A 26782-nucleotide genomic window follows, 5' to 3' on the forward strand; every position below is an offset into this window, starting at 1 on the left:
AGGATTTAAAGGATCTCAAAGATTTGAAAAATTTGAAACGATTTCAGGAGGTTTTAAAACATTTTAGAAGATGTCAAAATATTTCAAATAATTCAATGACTTCAACGAATACAAAAGATTTCCCAAACAAAGATTCAAGAAAGATTTTATCAACCTTGCAAAATATTTCACAAAGATTTCAAGGATTTCAAACATTTAAAAAAGGCGTGTACACTAGATCAAAAAGTTTTCACAAAAATTCTCCAAAGATTTCGAAAATTTCTGGAACATTTCACAAAGATTTCGAACATTTCACGAAGATTTTAAAACTTACAAAAGAGTTTAAAGATTTTAACAATGGTATATTAAACCACATTTCTAAGATTTCAAAACATTTCAAAGATTTTAAACAATTTCAAATAATTTTAGAAGATATCAAAAGATTTGACTAAGATTTGTAATAGTTAAAATAATTCCAACGAATTCACAAAGATTTCGAATATTGCACAAAGATTTTTAAACTTTCAAAGGATTTGAAAGATATTAAAAGATTTCATAAAACATTCATAAAGATTTCAAAACAATACGAGAATTTCAAAGATTTCAACAAGGGTGATGTACACCAGATTTCAAGGATTTCAAATAATTTCAATGATTTTAAACGATTTAAAAATGTGTGACAAGATTTCAAACGATTACGAAAGATTTCTCAAATATCCCAGTGATTTTAAACGATTACAACAAATTTCATAAAGATTTCACAAATAATTCAAATATTTGAGTGATTTCAAGCGAATACAAAAGACTTATAGAATATTTCTGAATTTTTTAAAAAGAATTCATAAGGTTTTGAAGAATTTCAAAACATTTCAAAAAGATTTTAAGCAATTTCAAAAGGTTTCAACACATTTGAGAAGATTTCGAAAGACTTCAATGATTCTAAACAAACACAAAAGATTTCGCAAACAAAGATTAAAGAAAGAGTTAACAAAGATTTCAAGCATTTTAAAGATTTTAAAAAATCTTTGAAAAATGCCAAAAGATTTATCAAAGATTTCACCGAAATTTCAAGCTTTCATTAAGGTTTGTAATGCTTCAAAAAGATTTCACAAAGATTTCAATGATTTGAAAGACATTAAAAAGATTAAAAAATATTCCTAAAGATTTCACAAAGACGACTCATGTTTGAAAAAAATTAAGAATTTGTTTATTTACGATTCGGCTTTCTTTAGAAATTGTTGGCCCATAAAAAATGAAATGGCTCATTTTTTACATGTATGACAAACGTTTATTTCATTACTTGATGTAAAAAAGGATACCTGGAAAATTTCGATTTCTTGACCTGGAAAACCTGGAAAAGACCTTGAATTTTATTCCTAAGAATCGCGAGACACCCTGTCGATTTAATTTAGTTCTAGTTTATTTGATTAATTTAAAATTCATTTGATTTAATATATGATTTTTATTTTCTTTATTATATATCGATCCTTGTTTTCTATTTTCTGATTTCTTATTCTAGAAATCAGTGGCAAAGGTTTGAACCCTTTACAAACGTACTTTGGTTACATTACACCGTGGATAAAATGATCAACTTGGTCCGTTATAAGAAGAAAACGACAAAGATTCACAAAGCAGCAATCGAACAACTAAAGGAGCTCAAGGATCAGATTTTAAACTACGATAGTGCCTTTGATTTAATAAGAAATTGTGACAAGTTCGCGAGTCTTTACGACCTGAATACTTCAGGTCTTTCTCCCTTCTAAATGGATCTTTAGAAAAATATTATTACTATATTATTATTATTATTATTATTATTATTATTTTATTAAGGCCTAGATTTGAATACCCTTCCAGATGGTTCGGTGTCAAACAGATGTTAAGAATTTACTGATTATTGTAAATAGTGTAAAAAGATTCCGTGAATACTAGTTTGTAGATGATAGTTTGGGACATCTCCACAGGCGCATTCCAATTTACGAAAGCTCAAATCTAGTTGAAGAATTGGATTACAAAAAAAAAGTATTGACATTAGATTGTACTTATTGGAAAATTACAAGTGCCAAAGTATCATTTTTTGGATTATATGTTGTTTTTTTATCTCTAGAGAAAAAATAAAACTGTATTTTCGAGAGAGAATTTGGTTTTATTCTCTTTTAGATTCTGAATTTTGATATGCAATTTCATTCAAGTCTTGTTCAAAAATAGACTCGTCAATTGTCATCCATCGCAGTATTTTAAGTCCAATTTCCGAATCTACCTGCTGCAAAACAAGTTCTGTTTTTTCTTTTATCGTCAGAGGCATCGAAGATTCAGAGTTTTCGAGTTTTTGCGATTCTTCTTCATCGCAGAAACATTCTGGGTAATTTTCTTCTCGAGAGTAATTATAAATTTCTGGTTGCTGTTTTATTATTTTTTTTTCTTCCAATGTTGAACAGACGCAAGATTCGCAGATATTTTGTGTTTCATTTAGCAATGTAGAGGGAGAGGCTAGAGAGTTCGTAATTTGATCTTCTCTATATTTGCAGCAGACGCATTCGAAAGGATGGTTTTTGTCGATCTAGATAATTTATTTTATTGTTTATAATGATCTTAATTTTGGTTTAGAAAAGGCCTGAGATTGCATTTTATTCACACCTATTTTTCTGAAGAAGTCAATAAATTTTTTTTTAAACCTTTTTTTAGTTCGACAGTTTTTCAAAAATTTGAAAATTGTCCAAGTTTTTAGCTCAGTGTTATGTTCGTTACAATAGTTGGAAAAAATATTACAGGAAATTCAGTATTTGCCTATAATGAATTTTTTATCATTTTTAAATTCTAGACAAATCATTATAAGAAACTCAGAATAGAAATAAGTAATGTTTAAATATACTGAATAAAGTGATGCAAAAAATATATAAACTACAAATGAATGATTGATTTATTTACTTAATTTAGGATTTCAAATTAGTTCAAGGGATTTCTACTGATTTCAACATTTTCAAGGGATTTCATAATTTCAAGAAACGTTTAAAGAATTTTCTGGAACCTCCAAAGATTTCAAATAATTTTACAAGATAGGATCTCCAACTATTTCAAAGAATTTAGGAGATTTTAACGAAAGTAGATAAATATTAAGTTTGAAAAATTAATTTTTAACAAAAATGAAACGAATTTTCAACAAAATAGTGTAATTTTCAACCAGAGACAAATTTTCAAGCAAAAAAATAAATTTTCTAAAAAAAAAACTAATTTTGAACAAAATACATGAATTTTCAGCCAAATAGTTTAGTTTTCAAATGAAAAAGATCCATTTTGATCTAAAAATGGAATAATTCAATTTTTAATGAAGACAATTTTTATCTACAAAAATTTATCTTCAACGAAAACAGGGTGGTCGCTGGAAAAGGAAATCGGGAATTTTATGAGACCGGGAAATGACCGTGGATTTATTTTTTGACCGGGAATTTTAAAAATTTTTAGAAAAAAAATCCGTCAAACTTTGATTTAATTAGTTTTTAAAATAATTAGTTAAATTGTGATCTTTTTTAATTATGATATCGTGCTGTTTAGAATGCGTATTTGAATTGAAAGAATTTTAAAATGCAGTTATAAAGACTTGAACAAAAAAAATTAGAAGCGTTTAAAATCGAAGATTTTTGATAACAAACATTTTTAGTTGTTCAACTGTGAATATGAATTAATTAATGATTTTTTAATTTAAATTCCACTTTAAAATGTTTTAAATAAATAATAATTGTACAAAATGATTCGGCATCAATTCACAATTTTAAAACTTCCAGATTTTAACGTTAAAAATTAAACTGTTTCAATTGTAAAGTCTTAAGCAAATGTAAACCCCATATTGAAACATTATAAACTATTTTTATTTTTAAAATAACTTTGAAATAATATATTTATAATTAAATGCTTTTATTTTAAAAAATCCAATTAAAAAAAGAACAATTACTTAATATTTAAAAATATCTGACTGTACTTTTAAAATCAGTAATTTTAAATAAAATACTCAAAACGGAACAAAAAAACCAAACTGAAAATTTCAATTTTAATTTTATTTGAAAAAATTTAATTTTTAAGTCAAGTTCTTAAATTTTGATGTGAACATATCAGTTAAACAGCTATTATTCTTAGAAAAAATCGAGTAAGTTGAAGAAATATTTAGAAGTTTTGAAGAAATTCAAAATTAATTAAAAATATCAAATGGTTTTTTGAAATTGCTAAGAAAATTTAGAATGATTTCTTTTTAATTATTTGAAATTCGAATAATTTTAAAAGATATTTAGAAGTTGTGAAAAACTTGTAATAATATTTTTGAATATGAAAAAATTCGAAACATGTCGATGTTTAAAGATCTTGAAAAAGAATTTCGAAGCATTTTAAGGATTTTTAAACTAATAAAAATAAAAATAATTTAACACAATTTAAACAGAGAATTTTCAATCTTTCACAAATTTATACTTCGAACTAGAATTTATTTAAAATAATAACCGGGAATTTTCAAATTTTAACTAATTCTGAATTAAAAACTGGAATTTATTATTAGACTGAATGCTAATTATAAGTTAAAACGACATATTTTCAAGAAAAGGTAAAATCATAAATTGGAACAGGAAATTTTACAAAAATTTGAATTTTTTTTTTGGAAACGGAAAATGTTCGAAAAGTATTAAAATTCCGGATTTGAACAAGGAATTTTCAACAAATTCTGAGTTGGAATCAAACATTTTCAATTTTTAACCAATTCTGAGCCTGAATTAGAATTTAAAATTGCTTAAAATGGAATTTTGAATATTTTTAAATTTAGTGATTGACTATTCAATTTAATTTAGAGCATTAAAAAGGACGGCTGAAAAATCCCGAAAAATAAAATTCCCGACACAATGAAAATCCCGAATTGGAAAATTCCCGAATAATAAAAAAATAAAATTGCCGAAAAATAAAAATAACGAATTGGAAAATTCCCGAAAATCAAAATTGGCAAATAATAAAATTGCCGAAAAATAAAAATACCGAATTGAAAAATTCCCGAATAATAAAAATACCGAATTGGAAAATTCCCGAATGATAAAATTGCCGGCAGTTAATAATACTAACTAAATGGAAAATTCCCGAATAATGAAATTGCAGGCAGAAAATTGACGAATTATAAAATATCCGAATTGTAAACTTCCCGAATTTAAAAAATTACAATTTCTTATATGTTTTCTTGATTATAAATATAATATATTTTTTTTTTTAAATTATTTTTAATATTTAAAATTTCAAAAATTATTGCTTGAATTCAAAATAACAATAATTTAAAATGAAATAATTTAAAAAAATAATTATTGTATTTATAACGAATAAAACATATTTATAAAAACTTCTAATTGTTTAAATTCGGCAATTTTACATTCGGAAATTTTCCCATTCGGATATTTTATAATTCGTAAATTTTCTGCCGGGAAATTCATTATTCGGGAATTTTCCAATTCGGTATTCTTATTTTTCGGCAATTTTATTATTCGCGAATTCTAATTTTCGGAATTTTCCAATTCGGTATTTTTATTTTTCGGCTATTTTATTATTCGCGAATTTTATAATTCGGGGTTTTTACCGTGAAAAATGTTTGCGAATCGGGAAAAAGTTGAATTTTTAAACACGAAAGATGTTTCTAAATTTAATAAATAAATTTAAAAGATAAATATCAATCAAGAAAAAAACTGTATCCAAAACTTTGAACTTTCAAGGGAAAGATACATCTAAATTTCTATTTAAAAAAATAATATTCAATCCAAACGCATGAATTTTCTGTCAAAATATTTGTCCCTTTAAAAAAATGAGTTTTTACCAAATAAATGAATCTTCAACTAAAAACAGATTAATTTTCAAGCATGTGCGAAATACAATTTGTTCAGAATATTAATTTCAAACCAAAAAAATTTAAGAAATATAGTTCAATATCCAACCAAAGAACTGAATTTATAAGTAAAATGATGAATCTTTAACCAAAAGAGATGAAATTTCTAAGATAAGAAATTAATTTTTAAGCTAAAAAGTCTAATTAAAAAAGGAAGCTGAAACTATTAATGTTCTACACAAATGTTGAATTTTTAACCCGTAAATGTGAAGTTTTTAACAATAAATTTAATTTCGAATCGAAAAAAATTTATTTTTAACCAGAGAGTTGCATTTTTAAGGAAAAAAGTTGAAATTTCTACAAAAGCAGATGATTTTTTAATACAAAAAGATGAATGTTCATCGAAACAGGTGAAATAAAAAAAAAAATTTTAGTAAAAAAAAAGGCAACCAAATTGTTGAATCTTCAAGTCAAAAAGACGAATTTTCAACAAAAAAATTAAATTTTGATTCAACCCATTAAATTTTTTACTAAAAAAGATGAATTTTTTTAACCAGAAAGTTAATAGTAGTATTTAAAGGACTTTATTGAATCTTCAAGGATTTCAAAGATTTTAAGTTATTTTAAAAGATTCCAAAGAATTTCAAGAGATTTCAAAAATTTCAATGGATTTCATCAAATATTGTGGGATTTCCAAAGAAATTTACGAAATATATTTATTTTATTTTCATGGGCTTTTAAATGATTCCTAATTATTTCCAGGAATTTTTTAAGGCTAGCAGGCCAAAAAATAAAGGTTTATCTATCAACTATTTCCATTATTTCAAAGGAAAAAGGGTTAAGAATTCTAAGCGAATTCTACGGATTTTAGCAGATTTCAAGCATTATAGCGGATTTAAAAATATTTCCAACCGTATCAAGGAATTTCTATTAAATTTTGTGCGATTTTAAATTTCTCATAGAAGTTCAAATATTTTTGTTGATAGATCTAAATGCATCAAAATTAATTATTTTACAATCTCAGGTATGGTTAAGAATTTGTTTAAACAATGAAAACTATACTTTTGATCTTCTTGAAACAGTCGGTACAGGATCGACGTATTTAAAGTTGACTTTAGGCTTTTCCATTCCTTTAAAGACATTTTTTATGAAAGGAATTCTTAAAGGTTTAGGGTACGAATACGAAGGAACATTATAATATCTTTGTTTATAATGATCAGCTGGATAATGAGCGAAATTCAATTCGCCATCGACTTTATAAGGCTTCAGATCTAGATTTTCTTGAACCAACACTCCAGAAAGTAACATCCGCTCTACGATCTAATAAAAGAATAATTTGAAGACGAAAAAATTAATATTTAAACCGATTCCAAGGAAAGAAAAAAATTAGTCAAGGTAGGCGCCGCATGCCTACAAAAAAGGGGCAACTCTCCCCCTTTCATGCTTTTCATCCCCTGATTCCCCTCCTCACTTTAAAATTCGCTTGCCCTCCCTTCTCCAACTTATTTCTTCTCTACATCCCCTCTCCTCACTGCTCCAGTCAACACACCCTTGCCCTTACTTCCTTTCCCTAGTCATCACTTTCCCTCTCCTACACACCTGCACTCCTCACTTTCAATAATTTCCCCTCACTTCCTCTACTTAACCTTCCCTCAATTCCCCTACTTTTTCCTCACAATATTTCTGCTGCTTCGCCTCTGATCATTTCCTCGAATATTCCCTCTGATCATTTCCTCGAATTCTCCCTCCGACCATTTCCTCTTACTTCCTCCTCCTTATTTTCCTGTAGTCTTTAGTTCCAATTTTCGCACTTTTCCTTTCTTAATTTCACCTACTCCTCCCCCTATCCCCCTCCTTTCTCATATGTCCCCATCCCTTATTTGTCATCACTTCCCCTAATGCCCTTTGATTCTCTTACTTCCCCTTCTTCCACTTCCCCAACTTCTTCCTCTTCTTCTTCTCCTCTCCTGACTTCCTCTCTCCTACTCACCTGCACTAAAAGACCTACACTTTACTCACTAGCGTGCCTCACTTTCACTGCTTTCTCCTCCCTTCCTAAACTTAAACTTCTATAATTTCCCCTCAATTCCCCTACTTTCCCCTAACAATATTCCGCTACTTCGCCTCTGATAATTTCCCCTCCGACCATTTCCCCTCACTTCCTCCTCCTCGTCTCCTAATTTCCCCTACTCTTCGCCAATTATTCCCACCTCACTTCTCATATGCCCCATCCCTTATTTTTCATCACGTCCTCTAGATTCCCTTACTTCCCCTCTCTTCACTTCCCCAGTTAAAACTCCCCCTCCTCTATTTCCTTTCCCCAGGGCTCATTTTCCCTCCTCTACTCACCAGCAGTCTCCTACTAGCCCTTTCTTCACTTCTCTCACTATCCTTCCTCACTTCGACTACTCTCCCTCTCTCATTTTCTCTTATTCTTTTGACTTACATTTACCTCAATTCTGATACTTTTCCCTCCAACAATTTGCCCCACCCTCCTTCTGCTTATTTCTCGTCACTTTGATTTGATTAATTTCCTATAGTTTCCCTTCCCTCACTTCCCTCACTTCCCATATCTCCCCTTTATTATTTCCCGTCATCCCCTACTTCCCCTCTCCTCATTTATCCTAACTTCTCATAGTTCTCCCATCATAAACTTCCTTCATTTCCCCTCGCCCACTCCCTAATTTCCTCTCACTTCGTCTTGAAAAAAAGTACGAAGGACGGTAGGACGTCAAACGACTAAAACTATGAGGGTTTCTGTCCGGGGCTACGGAAGTGTAAAAGCGGAATAAATCAAGAAAGGCTCCAGAAAGGAGCGATTGTACCCCCTGCCCTCTCTTTTCTGAAACAAATTTCAGCCACTCAATTGTTGTATCTTATTTCTAGTTGAATTTTCAACTACGAAGTTTAATTTCTACCAAAAAAGAATTTTCAATTAATTAAATTTTGATTTTATTTTGTTTTTCAAGTCTTGAATTTTAAAACTAAAATGTTTTAACCAAAAGTGAAAAAGTTAAATTTTCATTTTAAAAAATTGATTAAAAAAAAAAGAATCTTTTAGAAAACAATTAAATTTGTTTACCAAACTGTTAAATTTTTAATACAAAAAGACTAATTGTATATACAACCTGAAAATATAAACTTTAAACAAAAAATTTCAGTTTTGAAACAAATATTTAAAAATGGAATTTTCATTTAAAAAAATTAATTCAAAAAACGAATCTTTCACAAAGCAGTGAAATTTTCTACTAAAATATTGAATTTTCAAGATAAAAAGACGAATTTTCAACAAACTGCATATATTTTCAACTGAATAGATAAGCTCTTATACTGAAAAGTCCAAAAAGTTCAATTTTTCATTTTCAATTTAGAAGATAATTTTGCTACCAAAAAGGAACAGTTGTATTTTCATTAAAAAAATTTATTACGAAAAAACGAATCTTTTAGCAAGCAGTTGAATTTTCTACCTAATTTTTGAATTTTTAACCCGACAATATAAAGTTTCAATAAAAAAGCTGATTTTCAAACAAATAGATAAATTTTAAGTTAATAAAATTAGTTTTTAAACCCAAAAAAGAAATTTTTATCAAATACATACATTAAAAAAAAAGAGTTGAATTTTCAACCGAGAAGATTAATTCTCTATCAAAGAAAACGAATGTTCAACAAATTATATCAATTTATTTTTAAATGGTTGTATATTTATATTAAAAAGATCAATTTTTAACCAAAAGGGGAAAAGTTAAATTATAATTTAAAAAATTTTATTTAAAAAACAAACGAATTTTCTGTACAACAAAGTTGAATTTTCAATCCGGAAATATAAAGTTTCAACAAAAAAATTAATTTTTAAACAAATAGTTCAATTTGAAATTAATAAAATTAGTTTTTAATAAAATACATGAATTTATAATCATACAGTTGAATTTTTAAACAAGAACATTGATTTTCCACCGAAAAAAGACAAGTTTTCAACAGATTGCATACATTTTCAACAAAATATTTGAGCTTTTAAACTAAAAAAATCAATGTTTAACCAAAAATAAAATAAAATTTCATTTTAAAAAAATAATTTAAAAAACAAATCTTTTAGAAAGCAGTTAAATTTTCAAAGTAAAAAGACGAATTTTCAACAAGTTATAAAAATTTTAAACAAAATAGTTGATCTTACCAAAACAAGTCAATTTTTAACTAAGATTGGAATAGTTAAATTCTGATTAAAAAGAATTATGTTTTTATTTTAAAAAATCTTTTACAAAATAGTTGAATTATCTACCCAAATATTGAATTTTCAAGGCAGAGAGACGAATTTGATATAAAAACAGTTGGATTTTCAACAAAAAATATAATGGTTAATAGTTAAACAAATGAATATTTGAATTTTTAATATGAAAGAATTGAATTTGAAAGAAAAATGAACTTTCAAAAAAGTGATTGAAGCTCAAGAAAAGCAGATTAATTTTCAACAAACAGATGTATTTTTAACCAGAAAAAATGATTTTCTAACAATAAAGACAAATTTTTGTAAAAATGCATATATTTTTTAAATAGTAATATAATAGTAAAATAATTTAAAAAATCATGTTTTCTATGAATTTGGTGAATTTTCTGCCAAATTGTTGAGCTCAGGCAAAGAAGAGAAAATTATCTACCGAATAGGTACATTTTCAATCCAAAATATGAAATTTAAAAAAAGTTAATTTTCAACCAAACAGTTGGGTGTTCAAATAAAAAAAATTGCTTTTTAATAAATTAGTTCAACTTTAAACCAAGTAGTTGAATTTTCAATATAAAAATATGAATTTTTACTAAAAATGTATCCCATATGAAACACCTATTGGAAAATATAATTAATACAAAGGGAATCATCCCTTTCAAAAAATTGTCTGGATCCGCCTTTGGAATAAATAATGCAAAATTGAACCAAGTTTTTGAATTTGCCTTTGCTGTTGGGTGCTTAATACGATTTCCAAAAAGCCGTAGATGCCTCATAGGAGAAGATTTCTTGATAGAATTTAAAATGTCGATTGCACCAGCATCGTCTATTCGATTATGGGAAAGATCCAGCATCCTGATTTTCGAAAATGGCAAGCAAAAACTCAAAATTCTAAATATGAAGGAAATTTATTAACCTTATCTTGGATAATAAGATTTATATTTTATTTTTGAAACCTCGGGAGGTGGTTTTCTGCAGTTTGCCTCTCCCCTGGTCAAACGTCCAGGCAAATGCAAGCACTTATAATAATTATAATAATTTCGTTTTGAAATACCTGGCACCATTGTTAGTCACAATATTGTGTGATAACAAAAGACCCCTTAAAGCTGGTTTTTCCGTGAACCAATCTGAAAATATTTCAACCCCGTAGTCCCCAATATTATTTTCGTTCAAATCTAGCAAATGCAATGTTTTATTGTACTTTGCATCAGTCAACATCAATTCTATATCGTGACAGGAAAAGCCGAATTTTTGAAGATGTAGCTCAACCAATGTTTCGTTAAACTATAAAGTTAAATATGTTTAAAAATTATTTGATTTTTTTTTTCATTTTTTTTTCAAAAATTTTTATTACTTTCAGCATTGAACCAATGAGAGTTGCCCAATGGGCCGAATCAAAATTGCACATGTATCCTGGATTTGGGCGACTAATGTCCAAAATTTTTAGGGTCTTGGAGTATTGATCCTGATCAAATCTGAGAACCGTAGTATAATAGACTAAACTTGAAATTGTTTGATCAACTTCTGCGACATCCAAGTGTTTTAAATATTGATTTTTCGCGAGGAACAAAGCAACTTTTTTCGAACTCTGTAAATTTTTATTTAAATTATTTGAAAAGAAAAAAGAGTATATATCGTAAACCTCCATACAGTCGATAATCATTAATAAAAAAATATCTGCATGAATTAAAATTAAAATTAATTTTTGTTACGTATATCCGTGCTTTTAATTAATAATTATCCACTGTAGGAAGGTTTCCCCTACACTATTCTGATTATAATTTCTTTAAACTTCGACTCCAAATTTGTTTCCATTTAATCTCAGCATCCTCAGTTTTAGACTCTCAGGCTCTCTGCACAAATAATTAATTCCAAATTCTCCTATTTCATTGTTCTGTAAATTTAATTCCAGTACGTGCTGATTTTTCTGAAACAGATTCAGCATTCTAAAAAGTTTATTCTGAAATCAAGGTTGCTACAAAATCCCAATTTTAGAATTGTTTGAATTTTCCCCGACAAATTTAATAATGTAATAATGTTAATACAAAAAATATTTTTTTTCGAAATTTATTTTCAAGAAAACTGGTTAATTTTCAAACAAGTAATGATTTTTCGATCAAGATTTTGCAATCGAGCAGATCAATTTTCAACCAAAAAAATTAATTATATATCAAGAAGAACGAATTTTCAACGCAATACCTGAATTGTCAACAAAAAACCTGAGATTTTAATTAAACAAGATACATTTTAAGATTAAAAAATTAAATTATAAGAAAAAGAAAACGAATTTTCGACAAAAGAGATTAATTTTCTACAAAAAGACGTGTTTTGAACAAAATACATGAATTTTCAGCCTAATAGTTACTAAAAAAAAATGAATTCTGGTCTACAAAAGGAATAATTAATTTTTCAGTTACAACAATTGATTTTTAATCACAGAAAGAAATTTTCAAAATAAAGTGAAATATACAATCACCAAAGAATTATTTTTATTCAATAAAGAAATTTAACAGATAAATATCATTAAATAACCAAATTTATCTAAAATTTTGAAATTTTGACCAAAAAAAGCAACTTATTTTCGTTTAAAAAAATTGTAGTTTCAATCCAAACTTATGAATTTTCTATCAAAATAGTTGTTCATTTTAAAGCCAAAAAAAGAAGAGTTTTCAACAAAAGAAATGAATTTTAAACTAAAAAAGATGAATTTTCAAACTTGGGTGAAATAAATCCTTTTTTTTTTAAATTAATTTTAAACAAAAATTTTTGTGAACAAAATAGTTAAATATACAACCAGGGAAATGAATTTTTAACTAAAATGTTGAATCTATAACCAAAAGAGGTCAAATTTCTACAAGAAGAGATGAATTTTTAAATCAGAGACGAATTTAAAAAAAAGTTTAATTTTCAACCACGAAAGATTTAAAAAAATTAATTCAATGAAGAAATTTAGAAGATAAATATAAATAAAGAAAAAAATGCGTACAAGATTTTCAAGCCAAGAAACCTAATTTTCTATAAAAAAAAGTTGAATTTTCAAGAATAAACAGAATAATTAGATTTTAAGTCTGAAAAATAATTTTGCAAACAGAAAAACAATATATTTTCAACAAAATAAATTAACAGCTCAATTTTTAAACCAAAAATATGAATTTTCAACCAAAAATTTCATTCCTAATCAAATAGCAGAATTTTTGTACCAAAAAAGTTGAATTTTTAACAAATAAAGACGAATTTTGAACATAGAAGATTAATTTTCTACCAAAATCCATAATTTTGAAATTTCAAGTATAAAAAAAATTAATTTTGTGCAAAAAAGTTGAATTATCAGTCTAAATATAAATTTTATGTCAAAATTAAAAGAATGTTCAACTAAAAAATATCAATTTTCACGCATTAAAAAAATAGTTATATTTTCTATTTAAAAATTAATTTAAAACAAGATTAATAAAATAGTTGAATGTCCAACCAAAGAGATTAATTTTAAACTAAAAGGATAAATCTTCAACCAAAAATCAACAAAAGTGTTGAATTTTCAATCAAAAATGACTTTTCAGTCATTAAAAAAAATGCCTACCAAAACGTGGAATTTTCTTGTTAAAAAGCCGAATTTTCTACAAAGCAGTTAAATTTTCAAAGTAAAAATATGAACTTTCAATCAAAAATTTCATTTTTAACCCAAAAGTGTAATTCTTTACCAAAATAGATCAATTTCAACCCAAAAACATGAAATCAACCAATGCTGAAATTAAAGAAATCTAAAAAATGAATATCAATGAAGAAAAAAATGTATCAAAACTGTTGAATTTTTAAGCTTAAAAACTAATTTGCCACAAAAATGTTTAATTTTCTAGCAAAATAATTTTATTTTTCACCCAATGAGATGATTTTTTAACCAAATAAATGTATTTTCAATTGCAAAATATCAAATTTTCAAGCATAACCAGAATTTAATAATAAACATTTTCAGTTTGGAAAATACCAGGAAGACGAATTTTCAACAAAAGAATTAGATATTCAACGAAGATCGATTTTTCAGTCAATAAAGGAAAAAATGTCATCAAAAACTTTGAATTTTCATGCCAAAAAGACAAATTTTCTACAAAAAAGTTGAATTTTCAAACCGAAAATATAAATTTAAAAAAAAGTTAATTTTCAACCAAACAGTCAAAATTGTTAATCAAAATGGTTGAATTTTAATCCCAAAAAGACGCACTTTCAACAAAACAGTTGAAGTTTCAACCGAAAAAAACACTTTTTAACATAATTCTTGAATTTTATACAAAGAATAAAATTTTGCAACTGGAACTTCTGTTTGTCGAAAATTCTTTGATTCTTGAAGGTTCTTTCAAACTTTTCCTGGCCAATTTAAAAATCTCTGACTTTCCAGAATACCCTCACCTGTAGCAACCAAGAAAATTAAAAGGATCCTGATTTTTAACAATTTTAATCTTACATACTTTCAAATAATCAACAAGCTTTGTGAAACTTGAACGAATTTCGTTATAAGCCAGACTAAGAGATGTGACATCTCCATTCTTTTCTAAAAAATCCAAAAGACTTTGCATATCTGAATCTTGAAAACGTCTTCTACAAAGAGAAAATAAATTATTTAGATAATTTTTTTTCGTTTAATATTTTATTTAATTATTTAATAGAACGTAAGTAACCCGATTCTTGGATAAAGATCGTTTCCATTCAGAACAAGTTTTCGCTTTCGATCAAATCTCTTTTCACAAAAGCAGGCATAGAACAAATCATTCATCTTTATTTTGTTCTTCAAATCCTTAAATCTTTTTGGGACATCTGGCAAAATTGCATAGTTACGATCGTTGTACAAATAAGGATCACTTGAAATTTTCCATTGCACTCTAAAATCCACTTTTGGTTTTTTCACATCAACTTTTTCTCCCCTTGCTTTTCTATCTTTTAGATTTTTTACACATTCTTCTAGAAATTGTATGAGTGAAAATAAATTTTTATTTCATTTGTGGATAATAAGTAATAATCATAAGAATAATAATAAGAAAGACGAATTTTTTAAAAATATATTAATTTTTTACCAAATAGTTAAATTTTCGAAAAAGGAAGTGAACCAAAAAGTTAATGTTCTACAAAAATTTAATTTTCATAAAAATAGTTTAATTTTTGACAAGAAAGGTAATTTTCAACCGAATAATTTAATTTTCTATCAAATTGTTGAAACTTTAACCAAACCAGATTAATGTAGAACCAAAAATTTGTGTTTTTAATAAAAAAGGATGAATTTTCAACCAAGAGATTAATTTTGGACAAAAAAAAACATGAATTTGCCACTAAAAAAGAATAATTTTCAATAAAAAATATAGTCTTTCATCAAAAAATAGAATAGTTACATTTTTGTAAAGAAAATTAATATTTAAACAAACAAAAATATCGTAAACACTATAAATTAAATCGAAAACAGTGATTTAAACTTCTGAGGAATTACAACCATAAATTGTAATTTTTGTGTATTTGAAAAACTTCATGAAAACAATTTGTAAATTCTGTTAAAATCTACTAAAAACAACGGTTTAAACTGATGGATCTCTTAAAAACCAAAATTGCATTTTTTTGAAAATGATCACACTTTTTGAACTTTTGTCAATTAAGATATTTCATGATAATCGTTTCGAAAAATATCTATTTTATATCTAGTAGAAATGTGGACTGATATTTCTTAATCTATTAAACAAATTTTTTTTCCTTTTTTTGGAAATTTTCAAAATGTTGAAAAGCATCAACCAAAAAAATGAAAATTTAATGAAATATTTAAATTTTCAACCAAAGAGGTGAATCTTAAAAATATAAATTTTTAACAAACTATCTCAATTTCTACAAAAATAAATCAATTTCTAAACGATTTTTCTAAACATTTTAAAATTATATAGTTCAGTTTTCAACCAAAAAACATAAATTTTTCACAAAAAACATCACTTTTCAACAAAATTTCGGATTTTCAAGCCGTGAATATTATTTTTTAACAAGAAAGTTAATTTTAATGTTTTTAGCATACGACACAGTTAGTTTAAAAATATTAAGTTTCAAACAAAAAAAATTAAATTTTAATAAAATAGTTACATTTTCAATTTAAATAATGAATGTTGAAAAAATCAAATTTCAACAAAAATGTTCAACCCAAAAGACTACTTTTTAAGCAGAAAGATTAACTTTATAAATATGAAATAGTTAAATTTTCAATCAAAGAGTTGAATCTTTAAAAAATATAAATTGTTAACAAACAAGTTAAATTTCAACGAACTATATCAATTTCTAAACGATTTTTCTAAAACTAAATTTTCAACTAAATAGTTTAATTTTGTATCAAATTGTTGAATCCTCAACCAAACGATTAATTTAGAACCAAAAAGTTGAATTTTTAATAAAAAATGATGAATTTTCCAAACAAAAAAAACGAAAAAATAATTTTCAACAAAGTACATTTATTCTCAAACAAACTGTTGAACTCTAAAGCAAAAGTAAGGACGAGTTATCTACAAAACGGTCAATTTTTCAAACGAAAAATATGATTTTTTAACAAAAAAATTAATTTTCTAGCAAAAAGTTAAATTTTCATAAAAATATATTAATTTTTTAACAATCAGTTAAATTGGAAACAAAAATATTAATTTTAAAAAAGCAAGTTAATTTTTAACCGAATAGTTTAACTTTCTACCAAATTGTTGAATCCTTAATCACTAAGATTAATTTTCGAGCAAAAAAGACGAATTTTTAACAAAATAAATGAATTTTCAACCAGAAAAGATCAATTTTCAATAAAAAATATCTCTTTTCAACGAAAAATGTTGGTTCAAGAAATTAATTCTCAACCAACCAACAATTAAATTTTGATAAAATAGTTACATTTTCAACTTAAATAATGAACCTTTAAAAACTTAATTTTCAACAAAAGAGTTCAACCCAAATGACAATTTTTTAACCCGGAGGAATAATTTTCAAAAAGTGGAATAGTTCAATTTTCAACCAAGGATCTATAAAAATATTTTTTTTTAATAAACTAGTTCAATTGTTTATCAAGTAGTTGATTCGTTAACAAAATACATTAATTTTTCAAACAAATTTTTGAATTTTGAAGCAAAGACGACGAATTATCTACAAATCGGTTGAATGTTCAACCTAAAAATAAGATTTTCAACAAAACAGTTACTTTTCTACCAAAAAGTTAAATTTTTATAACAATCGTATAATTTTTAATGAAAAATTTAAGTTTGAACAAAATTCATGCATTTTTTAAATTGAATAAATAAAGAGAATGTTAACAGACCAATTATTGGACAGTAAGCACAATCTTCAAGTGATAATCCACAAACATTTTTCTTTGCTTTTCTTCTCGCTTCGATTTCAATTTTTGCAATATCACGAGCCTTAGCAAAAATTAAATCCTTTGATTCTGGAGTTTCTATTATCAAATTTTTATAAATATCCAGTGTAATTTTTTCTTTTTTATCTCTCATGAGTTTCTCATAAACTAAATTTCTGACATCAGTTTCGTCAATGAAATCATACAAAACCTTTTCGACATTTTCATTTTCCTCCATTCTGAAATTCAGTCTCCACTTTTTCCTTAAAATTTAATTTAAAAAAATATTTTTTTATTCTATTTCACCAGAAGATAAATATCGGTAAATATTAAACTGTGCATGCGCCATGCAATGGTATCGAATTAACAAGCGAAGTCTGATTTCCTTTTCATTGACAGCTTCAAAGATTATAAAATTAATGAAAAAATCCAAAATAAAAAATGATCAAAAATGAATATTTTTGAGCCAAGTAAAGAAGAGCAAATCATTTCTTTGGACGAAATGTTTAAAGGTAATATTGAAAATCGTCAATTAAAAATAGCAGGCCTCGAACTCACTTCAGAGATTAAAAATAAAGTCACAAATTTTTAAAAAATTGTACCGAAATAATTTCATAAAATTAATTATTAGAAATGAAATTCAATTTTTTCCACTTGAGTGCGAACTGAATTAATAGTACCCAATATAAATGTACTTTTTTGTTAAAAATTCACATTTCGGTTTAAAAGATTAACTGTTTTGCACAAAATTCGTATTTTTGGCTGGTAAATTAAACAATTTGTTACAAAATTTCAATATTTGGTTAAAAACTTATGTATTTTGGTTGAAAATTTGCCTTCTATGGTAAAAAATTAATCTTGATTACAAATTCATCTGTTTTGTTGAAAGTTCATCTTTTTGGTTTGAAAATTTAAATTTATTTTTATAAATTTATTAAATTATTATTAAATTTATTTGATAAGAAATTTTACTATTTGGTTGAAAATTAACATTTTTTTCTTAATTCATCTGTTTTATTGGAAGTTCGTCTGTTTGGGTTGAAATTCAACTATTTTGTTTGAAATTCACATTTTCGGTTTAAAAATTCAACTGTTTTGTGGAAAAATTTTATTTTAGGCTGTTAAACTGAACAGTTTGGTAAAAAATCTAAAGAATTGGTTGAAAATTGATATATTTTATTAAAAATTTGTCTTTTTTGGTAGAAAATTAATCTTGTTGGTTGATAACTCATTTGTTTTGTTAAAAGTCCGTCTTGGGTTGAAAATTCAACTATTCGCGTCAAAAAATTCCTCGATTTGGTTAAAAATGATTTTTTATGTTGAAAATTCACCTTTTCAGTTTAAAAAATCAAGTATTTTACAGAAAATTCGTATTTTTGTCCAATAAATTGAACAATTTGGTACAAAATTCAAATATTTGGTGGAAAATTGATGTATTTTGTTAAAAAGAAATTCATTTTGGGTAGAAAATTAAACTTGTTGATTGAAAATTCATCTGTTTTCTTGAAATTGCGTCCTATTGAGTTGAAAAATCAACTCTTTCGGTGAAAAATTTCACTAATTGGTTGAAAATTAAGTTTTTTTTATAAATTCATCTGTTTTGTTGAAAGGTAGTTTGTTTGGGTCGAAAATTCAAATATTTTGATAGAAATCTCATCTGGTTTGATTAAGATTCAACTTTTTTTTTAATTCCTATTTTTCGTTGAATTCGACTGTTTTTTATTCTTGTATGAAAGATCAACTATTACATTTTTCGTTGGAAAATCATTTTTTAGACTGAACATTCAACTCCTTGGTTGAAAGTTGAACTACTTTTTTAAAAGTTAATTTTTTTTTGGTTGAAGATTTACAATTTTAGTTAAAATGTCCTTCTTTGGTTACAATGTATTATTTATTAAACTTAAAAGTTAACTTTTTTGTTGAAAATTCAACTGATTGCATGTAAATCATTTTTTTAAATTCATATTCTCGGATTGAAAATTCAATTATTTTATAGAAAATTCGCCTTTTCGGCTCAACCAAATTCCCACAACTTGGTATAAAATTCAACTACTTTGTTCCAAATTAAACAGTTTGGTAGACTTTTCTTTATTGAAAATTAATTCATAACAAAAATTTAACTACATCATTTTTGTTAAGAATTGATCTTTTTAGTTTACAAATTCAATTATTTATATTAAAAAATTTTTTAACAAAAATAATATTAACTTTTTATTATATTGTTGAAAATTTTTAGGGGTTAAAAATTCAATTTTATGGTTGAAAATTTATCTGTTTTAGTTGGAGACCCAAGTATTTAATTTAAAAATTAAAAAATTAAAATTCAACAATCTTGTAGAAAATTCATCTTTTTTGGTAGAAAATTGTTTTAGTTGAACATTAACTATTTGGTTCAATATTTTTAATTTTTTTTTAAAATCTATTTTTTTTTAATTTAAAAACTAATTTTATTAGCTTAAAAGCCAATTATCTGATTGATAATTAACTTTTGTTTTGAAACTTCATACTTTCGGGTTGAAAATTCCAATTTTTTGTACAGAAAAGTCGTCTTTGTCTGAAAAATTCAACAGTTTGGTAGAAATTGAACTGTTTTCTAAAATATTTTTTTAAAATAAAAATGTAACTGTTTCAATAAAAAATGAATTTTTCAAACGAAAAAAAAATCAGTTTTTAACCAAAAGGTTAATTTTCTACCAAAAAAGATTGATTTTCAAGAAAATACAGAAATTTTCAAGCCAAGAAGACGGATTTAAAGAAAATTAACTTTTAACAAAATAGGTAAAGTTTGTACAAATTTGTTAAATTTTCAAGTAAAAAATATGGATTTCCGACAAAAAAATTCATTTTTTCACAAAAAAGATTAATTTTCTATGAAACAGTTGAATTTTTAACCAAAAAATATGCATTTCCAACAAAAAAGTTAATGAGACTTACGGACTCATGTATTATTTTATTTAATATAGGAAAAAGCAGCATAATTGACACAATTCAAACAAACAAAAAAATTGCATGGATATTCAGAATTTATAGAAAATAATTTAAAAATAAATTACAAATACACAAATTAATAAAATAATACGAAAAATATATATTATTATCAAACTATAAAATTTTCCAAATTTCAAATAATAACAAGATCTTTAACTGACAAAAAATAAAATCACAAATTTAAAAATATCCGAAACTAAAATTGATCGACTTGTAAAATAAACGAATTATGAAATTTCCACCAATATTTAAATTCTCGAAATTTAAAACTGCTGCACATAGTTAATTGATTAGTCATTTATGAGCTAAACAATTTAATTAATCATTAATTAATAATTTATTAATTATTTTCGGCAAATTTTAAATTTCGTCAAACTTAAATTTCAGGAATAGAAATATTTATGGCAATTTAAGAATTCTTTTATTTTATTATTCGGCAATTTTTTTTTCTTGCTATTTTATGATTTTGTCATTAATTTTTTCGTTATTTTATGTTAGTCACGGACATTCACTTTTAAATATAGTGATAAAGAACTAATTTTTTTTATATTGCCGTTTTAAAATATAATGCTACTATATAATAAATATAATTATTACATCTATGTCACTCTTAAAGAAAGATCATTAAGGAATATTTTTTTTATCTTTGACAAGACTCAAAGGAATGGAAGATTGTTTTTCGAAGTGCTTTAATAAATCCATTTTGAAATTAAATTCTGAAAATTGAGAACAAGAAAATAAGTAATATCACCTTGTTTTTAAATTTATGTAAATATAATTTTTATAAGATTCTTGAGAAAATTAAAAATATTTTTAAATATTTTAGGCTTATCAAAAAGAATCTACGAAATATTATTAAAAATTCGAGTCTAAAATTCCTGAAAAAATTTTTATCTTACAATCTTCTAAATTTTTCCAACAATTGTAAGAAAAATTGTTTATTCTCTTGAACACTTTCGAAACTCTTTTAAATTCTACTTAATATTCTGCCCTATTTTTGTTCGTTTTATTTTGAAATCTTACCAAATTGAAACGTTTTGCTTTAAAATCTTCTAAAACAATTTTTAGAAATTTTAGGAAACCGTTTGTTATGTTTAAAAACCTTTATCAATTTTCACCTAAATTTCGTTTTTCAAAATAAAAAATTATAAAAAATTTGCACACGAATATAAGAAAAATTCTTTTTTTTATAATCTTGTCAGACCTTCTAATCTCTAAAAATTATTTTAATTTTTCCTGCAATTTTTATTTATTTTGCAAAATTAAAAAAATTGCCTTAAAATCTTTCTGATTCTTCTTTGAATATTTTTGAAATCTTCTAAAATCTTTTTAAATAATCTCTTCAAATTAATTTTTCGAAATAAAAAATTATTAAAATTTTTCTTAGGAAATAGGAATCTGAAAAAATGTCTTTCATTTTCGTGAAACTTTACAAAATTCTTAAAAAATCTTTACAAGTTTTAATTATTTTTTAATCGTTTCAAAACTTTTGAATGTCTCTTAAACTTTCTCAAATTTTTTCTAAAATTATGGAATATGGCAACATTTTGCTTTAAAATATTTCACACTTTTTAAAGATTTTAGGAAATAATTCAAAATGTTTTGTGATCTTGTTTCGATTTTATCTTGAAATTTCTTACAAAACAATCATTTAAAAATTTCTCATGAATTTTAAGAACTTTTTTCACACTCTAACAAAATTCAGTTTACCTAAAAAATTTGTAAATCTTGAAAAATTAAAAAAAATAGTCTCAATATTTTCCATATTCTTTGAGTTCACTTTTATAACCTGATTTTCATACCGGAGCGATAATTAATGGAAATAATTCGATGAAAAAAAAACAACAGAAAAACATTATTAGAAAAATCCACCATGTCACTTTCACAATAATTACATAAAAAAAACCGTTTTCTTGATATTTTTTTAAGAGTTTGTAACGTCTCAACATGACAAAAGATATATAATAGTCAAATCATTTTTTTTTCAATATCAGCTGCTACATTCTTATCAGAAAATTTGTATTTTCAAGGTGAAACTGCAACATTTTTTTATAAAATTTATATAATTTGTTGAGAATTCATCCTTTTGGCAGCGAAAAAGTTAAAAAATATTTATTAAGGCGAAATAAGAAAATAGTGGCGTTAGGAAAAATTTGTCAGAAAATGGTGTGCTCAGTCCGAGGCCTGAAATAATTTGATGCTTCAATTTTACAATTTCTAATCAAATTCTAAATTTTTTCGCAAAGCTTATTGTCGAATGGATCCACTTTCGGACGCAATGGAAGTAAATTTGCTTCCCCTTTCCCAAAGTGACAAGTGGTTATCAACAGCAGGGATCCTCGACATGAAAAAAATAACAACAACCGATACAGGTTTATGTTTCTTTAAATTTAAAAAACGAGCAATCTCCTTTGAAGAATATCTTTCCTATCTGGAAGAGCTGGCAACAACCAAAAGCCTGGATTTGGAAGCCATGAAATTGAAAATGCAAACAAGCCGGAAACCGCTTCACCCTCGCGATGTGAAAAAAAAGAGATGAGGAAAATTATTAATAAAAAAATTCGTATCTCAAAACCCTATGTACAGATTTTATTTCCAATATAATAATATTTTAAAAGATACTCCGACTTTTCAAGAACATTTTTTTTTGGTTTGTTAAAAATTGAATTAATTTATATTATATACGATACAATATTTTCTCTTGAAAATTAGTTGGAAAAGAATATATTTATTTAAATAGAAATAATAAAAATTGTAAATACCTTCCAGACAATCTGTATATAAATTAAGTAACGAGCTAGAATTCTCACAAAATATTAAATGATACACTTTCCAAAATAAATACTTTCTCATCGCTTCGCTCAGATTCAAGGCAACTGAACCACAAAAGATTAAACTCTCAGAAAATCCTCATCAACGATTAATTTCAAAGCATTTTCATTCAATATAATTATACTCTTCAAGTTTTCTCTTTTGCGCTTTCACAAGTATCAAAAATAAAGCTGCTAGCAAACCTAAAAAGGAAAAAAAAGAAAGAGCCTTTGGCGAATGTCAGAGTAGGTTCTTAAATTTGCCTTTCTACCGATAAAGCTTGATTCTCGATGCCCCTAGATTTGTATTTGTTTCACCTATTTTTCCAGGTTTTAATACTACACTTTTCCTTCGTCGAATCGAAAAAAATTACGTGTTCCTTTGAATCCACTTGAAACCATCTCTGACATTTCCGAGACTGACTCTGCCCAAAAAACTCGCAATCAGCTGATATTCGGGCATCGTTCTTCGACCGCAAGATTGAGTCGAAAGAGTTCGCTGATATTCGTTTTCTCCATGGACTTCCTCTTCATTTCGTTTCGAAGAATCTGGATTTTCCTCCGACAATCTACGACCCTCGCACAAAACTTTTGTGGTCAAGCACAAAAGCCACTGGAGAATCTACAGAAAGAGACACAAAATAATATTGATTAATTTCATACATTTTTTTCAAATGCTCAGAATGTCTTCATCAAATCCTGGAAAAAAATTCCCTGAAATTTCTAGGTTTTCTCCAGGTATCTCAGAAAAACTATCCAGGTATAGCCTGTCATAGTATGGATACATTCAAGTATTTCGCTTTTTTTTTAAACGGTCGAATAGAAATGTAAAAATTGCACTGTTCAGATGTAAAATTGAATAACTGCTTTTTTATTTTCACGAAAATAGGAAAATATATTCTATAAAGTAAAATTAATATGGACACTTTATTGAATTCATTTAAAATTTTCATACAAAAAGATGAATTTTCAACTAAAACAAAAAAAATCAGCAAAAAATAGAATAGTTAAATTTTTATTTAAAAAAATTAATTTCCAACCGATAAAAAAATGTTTGTAACAAAATAGTTCAAACTTTAGTTAAAGTTTATGAATTTCTAAATAAAAGAGTCTTTAACTGGAATAGTTTAAATTTAAACACTGAAATTCCAAATTTTTTAAATTGAAGTTTAAAAGTTTTTCAATTCAAAAATTGAGTATTCAAATGCTCAAAAATTTACACGAACCAAATGGAAAGTAGTAACACTTTTCAACTAAACAATGCTAAATAAAATGCAAATAAACTGCAAAATTAAGATAATTAAGATAATTTTAATCTAGACACATTCAAAATTGAAAAGTAATTTTTTTAACTTAGCAGTTCTTAAATTAGAAGTTACATTATTTTTATTTTAAATAGTCTAGGCATCCTTCAAAATCTTTACAATTTTATTTCCAAATCTTGAGAAATCTACAAGTGGTTTTAAATTTTTCCAAATTCAAAATCATTTTTGAATTTTTTTCTGCAACTTTAAAATATACTTCAAAATGAATTGAATTTTTTCTATAACTTTTAGAAAATCCTGAAAATTAAAAAAAATTGAATTTATAAATAACAATATAATACTTATTATTTGTAAAAATATTACAGTAATTTTAAGACATATTTAGAAGCTTTAAAAAGATTCGAATGAAATTTAGAACTTAAAATAATTTCAAATACTTACAGCCGAATTAAAAAAAAATGTAGATTTTTGCACATTTCAAACAAAAAATTTAGAAGTTTGTAAAGAAATTTTCGTAAGGTTCTTAAGAAAATTGAAAGTGATTTTTCGCTTTGAAAAATTATGGAAGATTTTAAGGATTTTTTTTTAATTTGCCGGATTTTCAAAAATTGAAGGAAAATTTCGATTAATTTGAAAATATACTTAAAACTTCTGAAAAAAATGTTAACAGACTTCGTTAAAATTACTTGAAATAATTTCAAGTTTTGAATTAATTTTTAATCTTTTCAAAACTTCTAAAAATCTGTAAAAATTACTCAAATTTTTTCTACAAATAATAATTGTTGAATTGTTACTTATGCGTCAAAATTTAACAATTTCACTTATAAATTGAACACTTTTTAAATAGAAAAATTACAATTGTAACGCTAAAAGTTTAAAAGTTCTTCGAAAATCTAAAGATTCAAAGCTTTCTATATTATTATGGATTTATTTTTAAGTTGAAAATAGTAAAACGCACGTTCAAATTTTTTAATAGCTAAAAAAATTAATAGAAATAATATATTAATAAATTTATTTATTAAACTTAATACAAAAAATAATATAAAGGAATACCTGAAACCCGGAATTAAAAATATATTATTGATAAATCATGAAAATGTTTATCTAAAAATAAAATTATCGGAACAAATGATATATTAATTTCAATTCTTATTAAGATTTTCGAATTGAAAAAGTTATAATCTGGAAATTCTCAATTTTTGAACAGATCTAGAATTGTTTTTTCAAATCAATTATTGTTCAGATTTCTATACTTAGAGTACAGACCCATTTTCAAAATAATTTATTTATTCATATTTACAGATGATAAAATAAAACTGTTTTTTATCAAACATTTTCAACTTCAAATGCTTTTAATTTTTAAATGTTTAAATCTTCAAAACTGCACTTTAATTATTTTAAAAACTGTTAAAATCGAACTTGGGCAGATTTTTCTTCTGAAAAATTCGTAAAATTCCCGGTTTCCCGGTCTGGCGGCCACCTTGTTTTTTATTTTTAAAATCTTCGATTTTAAAAACTTCTAATTTTTTAACCTTTAAAACTGCATTTTAAAATTTTTTAAATTAAAATATATGCTTTTAAAAATTAATAATCTAAAATGGAACATTTTTAAAGTAAAAGATTTTCAAATAAGCATTCTAAATTAAATGATTTTGTAAAATTCCCGACCAAAAAATGAAATCTACTGAATAAAATTAATGTCAACACTTTATTGAATTCAATTAAAATTTTCATAAAAAAGATGAACTTTCAACTGAAAAAAAAAAATAGAATAGTTAAATTTTCAGTTAAAAAAATTAATTTGAACCCATGTTAAAAAAATCATTAATTTTCAAGAAAATTAAATTTTCACAAAAAGAATTTAACTTTCAACCAAGTACTTGAATTTTCATTTAGAAAAAAGAATTCTCAACGCAGAATTTCAAGTTGATATTTTAACTAAAAAAAGTTTTGATTTTAAATTAAAAACAGTTGAATTCAACCAAAAAATATGAATTATCCACAAGAGTTGATTTTTCAAGCAAGAAAGACTCTTTAGTCAAGAAAGAAAAAAACTGTCAACCAAACTGTTGAATTTTCAAGCAAATAGATAAATTTTCTACTAAAAGAAGATGCATTTTCAACCAAAAATAGAATAGTTAAATTTTCAGATAAAAAAAATTAATTTTCAACCAATGAAAAACGAATTTGCAACAAAATAGTTCAATTTTTATTTAAAGCGATAAATTTTCAACTAAAATTATGAAAAAAAACTGGAAGAGTTTAACTTTTAACCAAAAGTATGAATTTTTAACCAAGAAAATTAATTTTCGACCAAAAAGATGGATTTTCAACTAAATATTCGAA

General features: G+C 25.1%; 4 protein-coding genes across 6 annotated transcripts in view; 2 read left to right on the forward strand and 2 right to left on the reverse strand.

Annotated features, from left to right (window-relative positions):
* LOC117168787 (microtubule-associated protein futsch) overlaps window positions 1-2116 on the forward strand; it is a 37998-nt gene extending 35882 nt beyond the window's left edge. For both annotated transcript variants that reach the window (XM_033354588.1, XM_033354589.1), the window contains exon 9: window positions 1499-2116. In XM_033354588.1, coding sequence (XP_033210479.1) covers window positions 1499-1742 — 244 coding nt within the window. In that variant the 3' untranslated portion in view covers window positions 1743-2116. The remainder of the gene's footprint in view (window positions 1-1498) is intronic.
* On the reverse strand, window positions 2108-17823 carry LOC117168790. Of its 2 annotated transcripts, none has more exons than XM_033354594.1 (10): window positions 17585-17823; window positions 17338-17437; window positions 14702-14981; window positions 14492-14621; window positions 11824-11958; window positions 11386-11619; window positions 11086-11315; window positions 10757-10886; window positions 6878-7135; window positions 2108-2536 (listed from the first exon to the last, which is right to left on the reverse strand). In XM_033354594.1, the coding sequence occupies exons 1-10, from the start codon at window positions 17609-17611 to the stop codon at window positions 2123-2125; spliced, it is 1938 nt and encodes a 645-aa protein (XP_033210485.1). In that variant the 5' UTR covers window positions 17612-17823; the 3' UTR covers window positions 2108-2122. The 2 variants fall into 2 exon arrangements, with proteins under 2 accessions (XP_033210485.1, XP_033210484.1); XM_033354593.1 differs by having other exon boundaries at window positions 10757-10922.
* Window positions 17756-23399, forward strand: LOC117168792. The gene is made up of 2 exons (XM_033354597.1): window positions 17756-17885; window positions 22608-23399. The coding sequence occupies exons 1-2, from the start codon at window positions 17825-17827 to the stop codon at window positions 22898-22900; spliced, it is 354 nt and encodes a 117-aa protein (XP_033210488.1). The 5' UTR covers window positions 17756-17824; the 3' UTR covers window positions 22901-23399.
* The window catches only part of LOC117168791 (serine/threonine-protein kinase PINK1, mitochondrial), a 28308-nt gene continuing 24763 nt past the window's right edge, over window positions 23238-26782 (reverse strand). The window contains exon 7 of the mRNA XM_033354596.1: window positions 23238-23793. Within this exon, the coding sequence (XP_033210487.1) occupies window positions 23542-23793 (252 nt within the window). The 3' untranslated portion in view covers window positions 23238-23541. The remainder of the gene's footprint in view (window positions 23794-26782) is intronic.

The sequence above is a fragment of the Belonocnema kinseyi genome, chromosome 3 (genome assembly GCF_010883055.1).
Source record: "Belonocnema kinseyi isolate 2016_QV_RU_SX_M_011 chromosome 3, B_treatae_v1, whole genome shotgun sequence".
NCBI classification, from domain to species: Eukaryota; Metazoa; Arthropoda; class Insecta; order Hymenoptera; family Cynipidae; genus Belonocnema; species Belonocnema kinseyi.

What these genes read in the sequence shown, in the direction of transcription:
- LOC117168790 (XM_033354593.1), bottom strand. Translation starts at nt 17,611, where the DNA reads ATGGAGGAAAATGAAAATGTCGAAAAG. An exon ending in GATCTTTATCCAAGAATCGG is followed by an intron (nt 14,622 to 14,701) that starts GTTACTTACGTT and finishes TTCTCTTTGTAG; the next exon opens with AAGACGTTTTCAAGATTCAG. An exon ending in TCATTGGTTCAATGCTGAAA is followed by an intron (nt 11,316 to 11,385) that starts GTAATAAAAATT and finishes TTAACTTTATAG; the next exon opens with TTTAACGAAACATTGGTTGA.
- LOC117168792 (XM_033354597.1), top strand. Translation starts at nt 17,825, where the DNA reads ATGAATATTTTTGAGCCAAGTAAAGAAGAGCAAATCATTTCTTTGGAC. An exon ending in TTTGGACGAAATGTTTAAAG is followed by an intron (nt 17,886 to 22,607) that starts GTAATATTGAAA and finishes TTTTTCGCAAAG; the next exon opens with CTTATTGTCGAATGGATCCA.